Consider the following 9,220-nt stretch of genomic DNA (forward strand, 5'->3'; position numbering starts at 1 on the left):
CTCAGGTTGATCTACATTTTATTGGTTCCCTCTGTGGGTCAGTGCGGTCACACAGGAACGACTGGAGGAAAGATCAGCGTCCGCATCGCCACGGCAACGCCAGGTTAGTGACCAGGTTAGTAACAGTATGACGAGGCAGCAGGTTAACTAGATAAGGTCAAACAGCTTCATGAAGCATCTGAAGAAAAAAAAACAAAAAACCCCTCATGACCCAGAGTTTAAATCTGATCGCAGCTCGGTAACTTCAGAAAAATATTTAATTTTATCTTCTTTTTTTTTTTCTTTTTTTTTCCTCTTATATATTTTCTAGTTTTTGACTGAACTAGAAAAGGAAATTCTTCGTGAAGCTTTTATTGTTTGCTCATCTAAACTATTTAATATCGTGATCTTTTTTGTTTAATTTTACTTCATTTTAATGTTGCGAAATTGACCTTAACTAGTTTCAATTCAATTACTCGTAATTTTTTTTAATATAATTTCTTGTTTACATTTGATTTATTTTTTAATGCTTAATTTTATTGTTGGAAATTTTTTTTTTTCCCACAGTAATTTTTTTTGTTTTTAAACTCGGTCAATTAAAATGTTGAATTTTACACTTTTTCTTGGAAATGTTTATTTTATATTCATAAAATCACATTAAATTTTTTTTCTAATTTCCATCTAATTGGATTTTGAATCAGATTTTCAGGCAATTTAACATCAATACTTTGGCTTTTTTATCATTACTTTACATGTAAGTCACACTTGCCTCGGACTAATTGGTTTGTACATTAAATCAAAATTATAACTTAAAACATCTTTTAGATTTTATATCATTATTCTTTCATTAGTGGATCTAATTTAGTTTGAGTTCTACTCACAATATATCAGTTTTTATCTACATTCTTCTGTCAGGAGATTTGTGTTTTTCCTCAGTTGTTTAATTTACATTTTTGGGGATTTCAAGAGGATTTTTGTTTTATTAAATGATGAATCATGATTTTTTTTGTTTCTATGTCCGTCTGACTGTCGTTGTTCGTGCGCCGAGATGAGCTGGACTTCTCGCATCGTCCTGAGGAGAAAATCCAGGAAGTGTCCACGGCGAGCTGGGAGACGGAGGAAGCGGCTGATGGCGATCGCACGTGGTCACTTGATTGGTGCAGAGGGTTTATGGGGCGGGGCTTGGCGGGGGAGGAAGCCCACGAAGACGAACCTCTTCTTCTCTGCGGGTCGGAGGCCTTTAACTTCACTTCACTTCACGGGATTTACGTGGTTCTGATCTGAGCGTAGCGGGTTTTAGATCTGTGTCAGCAGACAGAGGAACATCATCAGAGTGTGTGTGTGTGTGTGTGTGTGTGTGTGTGTGTGGGGGGGGGGGGTGAGAGACACAAAAGTACCTTGGTGTTTTCTCTGCAGTCTGTCGGGTTTGAGAGGAGCTCTTAAACTGAGCTTCAAGCCTGGAGTAGATTCCACCTACAGGCTGAGAGCGAACACACACACACACACACACACACACACACACACACACACACACACACACACACACACACACAGCGTCCGGATGAAAACCCTGGAGGTGAGGTGAAACAACAAGCTCTCTTCACACACTTTACCTCCTTCGTGTCCTTGGAGCGGCTCTGCTCCTGCTCTCCGAACCTCATCTTGGTGAGGTGGCCGACGATCTCCACCATGCGGCGCTGGTCTGGACACACACACACACACACACACAAACACACATTGGGTGACGTGCCCCTGAAGCTGTGTAACAGCCCCCGAGGTAACAAGGTGCCGTACCTTCCTCTCTCTGAGCGTCCTGGTTGTAGCGGAGCGAGCGAGAGCTGTCCCACTTACTCTTCTGAATGCTGACGCTGCAACACACACACACACACACACACACACACACACAGTGTTACATGTGTGTGTTTAAGCCATTTCAGGTTCCGTCTCTTCCTCCAGACTTTTTACAACAAGCCTGTAGTTTGACACCAGCCTCATCCTCATGTCAGCTGCTACTGTGTGTCTGGAGCAGCTTCCACTTCTCTTTTTATGACAACTGGTTCATGTGACTGCACAACCTTTATGCTCCCTAATATAAAAGCCCAATCATAAGTTGTATCGTACAACAATGAAGATAATACAAAAAAGTATTTTAAAGAAATCCAAACTATCTGATTGACCCAAACCCAACAAGTTAAGTGTTGAACTGATGTGATTTTTAGCAGAATTAAATCACCTGTCGAGCTCCTGGTGATTAAAGCCAAAAGATTTACCAGAGCCGGAGATCAGACTGGGGTGTGGCGAGGAGGACTCACGTGAAGGGAGTGTTGTCCCTCGTCTGCGTCTGCAGGGACACAGATTCACGTCTCATCAGTCCAGACGACACAAACCTCCACGTTACGGCGACAGATTAATCCAACAAAACATCATTTTAACACAGTTCAGCTGATATCACAGTAGCATTAAATGTCTGTCACACTCCGCAGGCGGCAGGAAGAGAATTCAACATCAGTGAGACGGTCCTGACTGACTTTGTCCACTTTCTCCTTCCGCTGGAAGTTGGGAGAAGACATCTGCTTCTTCAGGGGTCTGTGGGACTTCTTGGCTTTCTTAGCAGCTGGAAAGAGAGAAATTAAAACACGTGAGACGTCGTTCGAGAAACAGGGGAGGAGAACAGGCTGGCGCGATAAAAATAGACGGGAAGAGGCTAAAAATAAGAGCGTGTCCTCGCTGTGGGGTTTAATGATTTAAATGAGTTTTCAGCTTCACTCTGGTCTAGAAACCCGTTATGATTCCGCGTGTCTGTCTCTTTAAGAGGTGCAAAAGTTACTATCCGAGGGGCTTGTTTGATTTTGTCTTCCGCTGGACACGCACACAAAGACCCACATCAAAACGTGCGGAAAATTCGGGAATAGTGCACTGTGGCTTTTGTTAACGATTCGGCAACTTGTTAACAAAAATAAATAAATCACGAAAAAAAGGCGGATACTCGTCGGCAGCGAGCGATACCAATTGGCTCCGATACCGATACCAGTGTCGGGTATCGGAGTAAAAATATCAAGAGAAGGCAACACCAGCAACTTAAGGTGCTTCACGGCAACACACAGTGTTTGTGTATCGTTTACATCTGCAGTATAAATTAGGCTCAATCCCATTTAACAAGTACTTGTATCGGTACTCGGTGTCGCCAAGTATCTAAAGGTTAGTACTTGTAATTTAAAAAAGTGTTTGGGTGCATCTTTAATAAATGGTTTTATCGCTGACGGTGGCCACATGATCATAGATCTGCTCCACCTGGTTTCTTCGACTGTTCCTCTTCGTCCCCCACCTCATCTTCAGTGACCTCCGACCCCGTGGTGTACTCCTCGTCCTCCGACAGCAGCGACTGCTGCCTCTGGAGGGGGGGTCACAGTTTTTACACAGGAAACACACGCGCACGCACAGAACAAGAAGCAGCAAAGAGCATGAGAGTCCTACCAGTTGAAGACTCCAATTTTTCAGGAGGGAAAACTGCCGGGAAAAAGATGGACGGAGTGAGAACGAGCGGGAAGAAAGGCTGAAAGTGTGTGTGTGTGTGTGTGTGTGTGAGAGAGAGAGAGAGAGAGAGAGAGAGACACTCACGGTGCAGCCGTCGGCCCTTAGAGGTCCGAGGAGGGTCGGCTCCAGGAGGACGTCACAGTCCTGCACCTTCTCTGCGCTGGACGGGCTCTGCTCACTACACACACACACACACACACACACACACACAGTGAGAGATACAGCTGTGGATATAACGACTAACACACACACACACACACACACACACACACACATACACATACACACACCTCTCTGCGGGTGGCGTGTTGGACACACACACGGCGTCTCTGTGCAGCAGCAGGTCGTTCAGGACTCGAGTACGAGCCGACGTCTCCTCGTCGCAGTTCTCGTCATCGGGGACGCTCACGATGTGGTCCCGCATCTTACAGCCCTGAACACACACACACACACACACACACACACACACACACACACACACACACACACACACACACACACACACACACACACACACACACACACACACTTCCTTTTACTTTTCGATGTCGTTATCGTTTTCCTTTATTCTTTCCAGACGGACTGTTAGTATAAATTTCCTTTGACTTTTGAACTATTAGGAGCAGAGCAGAGGTTTGAATACTTTGGGAATCGACACTGAATGTTCACTTTTCAAAATAAAACTGTTTACATGGATATTTAGGAAAACATTATAACCAGGAAGGATAAAATGCCACTTGATCTGGACGTCATTGAAGTTTGAAATTTAAAAAAAAAAAAAAAAGCAGCAACTGTTTTTGTTTTTGTAAAACATCACATTTTCATTGGGTCCTAGTTTCACCCTGTATTCCTATTATTTTATAGGTCTGGCCTTCAGACTACAGAAGTCTCGTCTGTCTTCTTCGACTGGATTTCTCAACATTCAAGTAAGTAAAATGTGTTAAATATTTAAAAAAAAAATTATAATGATTAAAAAGTTTATCCTCTGTTTAGAAGCGTTGATTCAAATAGCTACTTATCCAGTTTAACTGCACCAATTTAGTGTATAGAATTACACAGTCACTACATTAAGGTCTTAATAAAACATTTGCTTTGGGAAAAATACTTTTTTTTTTATTATGTTATAATAAAAATGTGCAGTGAGTCAAACTATTTCTGTTTTCTATTTGTTAGATTTCCTGTTTATTCAAATTACCACACTCCAATCCACACATTTCGGCCCGGTCCGGTCTCGTCGGTACCTTGGGCATCCCGGTGGGGTCGAAGCGGAGGACCCTCTGGTTGCAGCAGGGGTAGATTCCCGCCCCGTGCCAGCCTTTCTCTGCACCCATGCCGGGGTACAGCACGCTGTCCGGGTGGTACTGGCAGTGGGTCAGCTCTGCACATACGAACACCTACACACCAGGACACGCATGCTGTGTAAGGTCCACACAGTTCATACGATCAGCCACACACACACACACACACACACACACACACACACACACACACACACACACTCTCTAACCTGCTGACATCGGGAGCAGGTGAGGTGGTTGATGGTTCCCCAGATTCTCCAGTACACCAGCACCCAGGACTGCAGCTCGTCGTGAAGACTCGTGATGTATTCGTGGACGTCCCAGCTCTTCTGTCTGCAAAACGCACAGCAGCATCAAGAATCCAGGCAGTAACGCGCCAGTTAAATCCACTTCAAATGTTTTCCTTCAAACCTTGTGTGAGTGTAGATGATCTCTCCGCGCGCGTCGATGTTGATTTTCCCCGGCACGCAAGAAATCTTCCTCTCCGTGTCTTTGGTCAACAGCTTAAGGCACAGGCCACACCTGGGAGGAGGAGGAGGAGGAGGAGGAGGAGGAGGCAGACGGAGGTGGAAAACAATCAGGAAAACTCAAGAACAAACACAGTTAATGCAGAGGAGAGGAGCCGAGAGTCTCGAGCTCACCTGTACAGCGTCGAGGCATTCCCAGGGGAATCTCTGCTCCGGTGGTTGGGATCGAAGAGGCGCTCGATCTTCTTCTGGAACAGCTTGCTTCGAAGGGCAAACGGGGAATGAACAGATGCAATATGAAGAGCTAATAAGCCCGGACATCAACGCTTCGATCAGAGCCGTCCTTCGCGCTCCGGCTTTCTCACCTCTTGAACTTGTCTTTTTTGTCCCGGATGTCGTCGGCCTCGTTATGAGTGAAGAGCCCGGCGATCCGCGTTGCCAGGTTGCTGTTGATGCAGTTCATGTTGCACGGCGTGGCCACGATGGCGCTCATGTGCTTGTGGCAGTACTGGATGCACTCGTCCACCTGAACACGGACGCCACAGAGAACCTTTAGGAGCCCCCTCCGCGGGGAGAATGAACTTCATCCTCGAATGATTTACACACTTTATAATTCTGTTTTAAGTACAACAATGTTCTTCACAAGCATGCAACAGGAAACCTAAAAGCTCTATGTGTAAGGCCTCTTGTTTTGTCCGGATAAGCAAAGTTTCTCGAGGCCCCGGTCGTCAATGCCGCCGGCTCAGATTGCATAATTACATGTGACAAAAAAAAAAGGCCTGAAGCGTGACACGTCACAACACTTACTAACGTGTCCATCTTCAAGAACTCGGAGGAGATCAGGATTGAGATCACATTGCTGGGCTCTGTAACCGACAAACACCACGTGATCCACACGAGCAGAGCGCACGGCAGACAGACAGACAGACAGACAGACAGACAGACAGACAGACAGACAGACAGACAGACAGGCGCTGACCCACCACACCACACACGGCACGTTCAGTGACAGATCAGCCACATGTCAAAATCTCATATTTAACAGTATTTAAACTTTTTTTTTACCAAGCCGGGGTTTGTCCTTGTTGCCCTCCCCGGCGGAGTTCCTCCTCACGTAGTTCATGAGCCAGTCGAAGATCTGCACGTCGCAGTGCACCGATATGTCCACCTCCTCCCACCTCTGGGGGTCCACGGACAAGTACTCAGCGAAGTAGCGCATCTCCTTGACGAGGAGATCTCTGGGACACGTGAAGTCCTGCTTCAGGTTCTTGGTCTCGTCGCACACGTGGATGACCATGTTGGGACTGTACGGCGGGAGGAGAATAACCCACAGAGAGGACGGTGTGAGCAGGAGGATCTTGCCGCAGCACTTTGAGGAAACCTCCAGACTTACTCTCGAGGCTTCGGGGGTTTGTCGTCCTCCTCAGACGACACTCGTTTCTCTTTCTTCTCGGCGGCGCCGCCCCGCCCGTCAGCGGTCGACTTGGAGCCTGCGGACAGACAAGAGTAAAAACATCCCGCAGGCAGACCGTATGGTTGCCCTCTGACAGAAATACTTCCAACGCAGTGACGTTTCCACACAGTCGAAGGTCTGAAAGGATTTTAAAATATCTGCTGACCTGTATGTTTGCTGCTGCTCTGACTGCCCCCCCGCTCCGACGCCTCTCCCGTCTCCATCGGGGTGGAGGACAGGCCGTCCGAGGGACCGCTGCCTTCTTCTGTCAGCGCGTTGCATTGGTTGTCCACGTGAGGAAACCCCCCGGAGCTCTTCAGCTCCTCGAATCGGCGGGCGCACTGAAAACATCAGATATTCAGCTCTAATCGGTACGTCGCACGTGGGAAGGACAAGATCTGGTGAAGAAGTTTCAGTCACCTCCTTGGGAGTGAAGCCCGGCACCAGCTTGGCTACGTTGTCCCAGTTTATGGGCTGAGGGACGCCCCACAGGGACCCCAGCACCATGTCCAGAACCAGGACGTTGTTGTCGTAGGGGAAGTTGTTGTTGTCCGAGCAGAAGCGGCTCATCTCTACGCGGAAACAGAAAGCAGGAGAGTCGTTCAAGTGTGAAATAATGTTGAAGTGATGAAGTGAAAACTGAATTAACAGGTTTACCACTTCTTCTTTCCCTCGCTTGTCTCCATGTGTTTACTAGTCTGACGCAACCTGATTGGCCAAATGGATACTACTCATGTTTTGAATTGCAACGAAAACATATTTGTAATATATTCTGCAGCATTAATTCCATCCAGTTTAATATATGATTGTGTTTTCAATGATTTAAAAAAAAAAAGGATATGATACAATTATTCAGTCAACACACCTCACTCTTCTTGTATTTCAAAGTTGTATTAACGTTAAATATTAAATAGTTCCCCATTCTTGCTTTATGAAGAGCTTCAGTTTCAAATGTGTTAATACTTAGCGGGGATCTGTTCGAGTCCCACGTTAATCTGAATAATAAAAAGTATGTGAATTCAACACCTGGATTATTTTACATTGAGTTCGTGATGGTACGATTTGGCTGAAATAAGCAAGAAACTCAGTGTAGGTTTGAATATTGTCCTAAAAAGTTTAATATTTGGATTATTTGGTTGACAGAGCACTTTATAATCTCCATCCTACCCAAGCTTACATCGAGTTAACACATGTTTGAAGAGCATTCTTTCCATTAATCAAGTAGATTAGATCAAGGATTAGATTAACAAATGTTTAAAACAACCAAAACGAGAAACATAAACCCCCCAAAAAAACGCCTTTTTTTTTAATGCAGGGCTGAGGAATCCCAGTATAAATGTTCTTTTGTTTTGTATTACTATCTGTCGTCTGACATCTTCCGCATCTTCATGGGTGAAGAGAGAATACATCGTGGACACATCGTCAATCCATCACAGAGACACAGACACTCACACCGACGGGTTATTTACAGAAAACATGCAGGGAAAACATGCAAACTCCACAAAGCTGTAATTAAACATGATTCATTCTCAATGTGAGGAAGCAGTGCTTACCACCACCATGTGGCTCCTTTTAGATCAAAAGTCACTGACCTGTTGCAGATTTTATAGATATAAATCATGTACATCCAGTTTTAGTTTACATGAAGCACAGTGTTCTAACTTTTCTGGCACTTGACAGGACCAATAAACAAGGCCAGTAAAATGAGTAAAACGTCGCGTTAGTGTGCAGATAATACAAATTGTAATTCTTTTAAACAGAATAAAGAATAAGTGCTGTATTTAGAGTGAAGTTTGACGTATTAATGGATAAGAACGGTGTAGTTGGCCAGGTGATGCTCCCGCAGGCCGAGTCTCCTCCGTCCTCATCATCATTTCACCTGCTGCGTTTCCGCCTTCATCACACAGACTCAAACCAACGCGAAGGTCACCTGCTTATCCGCCGGCGGAGACGCTCCTCGGCCTCGACTCGCACGGTAAAAAAAAATCCTGCGGGTGTATGCGTCAGCCCATTGTGTGCGGGCGGTGCTGATGTTGCGGTGCTCTCCTGCCGGCTAACCGCATCCAGCTAACGCTAGACGCTAACTTACTGCGGGACGGGACGGGATCTGAGGCGTTCAAGTACACCCATGTAAAAGACAGCACTCACGCTCTTCATGCGATACAGTCCGTCTGACTCAGACAACTAATCTCACACAAGCCAGAGGATTCTTACTTTGATATTTAGGAGTACGTTTAAGCTTAACGTAGCCACACAAAAAAAAGACAGTTTCACTCTTCAGTGGGGTCCAGGACATGTCCAAGACGACCTCTCGTATCACACTCCATGTTTGTCCTATAGTCCTTGAAGGCAGCAAAAGCTTCAGCGCGCGAGCTGCGTAAGCTCCAGCATTTGTATTACACGTTTTAGGATTTTAAAACTAATTGTTAAGGAAAAATAATCTTCAAAATAAAATGCAACGATTTCGCTATATCAACTACATAAAAGAG

General features: G+C 45.5%; 1 protein-coding gene across 2 annotated transcripts; it reads right to left on the reverse strand.

The window, feature by feature from the left end:
• Position 1: 1 nt before the first annotated feature.
• Positions 2-8,868, reverse strand: sanbr (SANT and BTB domain regulator of CSR). 2 transcript variants are annotated; one of them, XM_080481065.1, is made up of 21 exons: positions 8,662-8,823; positions 7,152-7,303; positions 6,898-7,072; positions 6,672-6,768; positions 6,344-6,582; positions 6,086-6,144; positions 5,644-5,804; positions 5,453-5,539; positions 5,223-5,333; positions 5,021-5,144; positions 4,755-4,907; positions 3,804-3,946; positions 3,598-3,691; positions 3,454-3,486; positions 3,271-3,370; positions 2,508-2,593; positions 2,292-2,320; positions 1,774-1,847; positions 1,593-1,681; positions 1,377-1,459; positions 2-1,281 (listed from the first exon to the last, which is right to left on the reverse strand). In XM_080481065.1, the coding sequence occupies exons 2-21, from the start codon at positions 7,299-7,301 to the stop codon at positions 1,245-1,247; spliced, it is 2,124 nt and encodes a 707-aa protein (XP_080337191.1). In that variant the 5' UTR covers positions 7,302-7,303; positions 8,662-8,823; the 3' UTR covers positions 2-1,244. The 2 variants fall into 2 exon arrangements, with proteins under 2 accessions (XP_080337191.1, XP_080337190.1); XM_080481064.1 differs by having other exon boundaries at positions 3-1,281; positions 1,377-1,452; positions 8,662-8,868.
• Positions 8,869-9,220: the final 352 nt, after the last annotated feature.

The sequence above is a fragment of the Lipophrys pholis genome (assembly GCF_963383615.2).
Source record: "Lipophrys pholis genome assembly, chromosome: 15".
Classification (NCBI taxonomy): Eukaryota; Metazoa; Chordata; class Actinopteri; order Blenniiformes; family Blenniidae; genus Lipophrys; species Lipophrys pholis.

Excerpts from the sequence above, each read along its gene's own strand:
- sanbr (XM_080481064.1), bottom strand. The coding sequence starts at position 7,301 with ATGAGCCGCTTCTGCTCGGACAACAACAACTTCCCCTACGACAACAAC. Across the intron at positions 5,334-5,452 it reads AATGCCTCGACGCTGTACAG|GTGTGGCCTGTGCCTTAAGC; the intron begins GTGAGCTCGAGA and ends TCCTCCTCCCAG. Across the intron at positions 3,487-3,597 it reads TAAGGGCCGACGGCTGCACC|TTTTCCCTCCTGAAAAATTG; the intron begins GTGAGTGTCTCT and ends TTTTCCCGGCAG.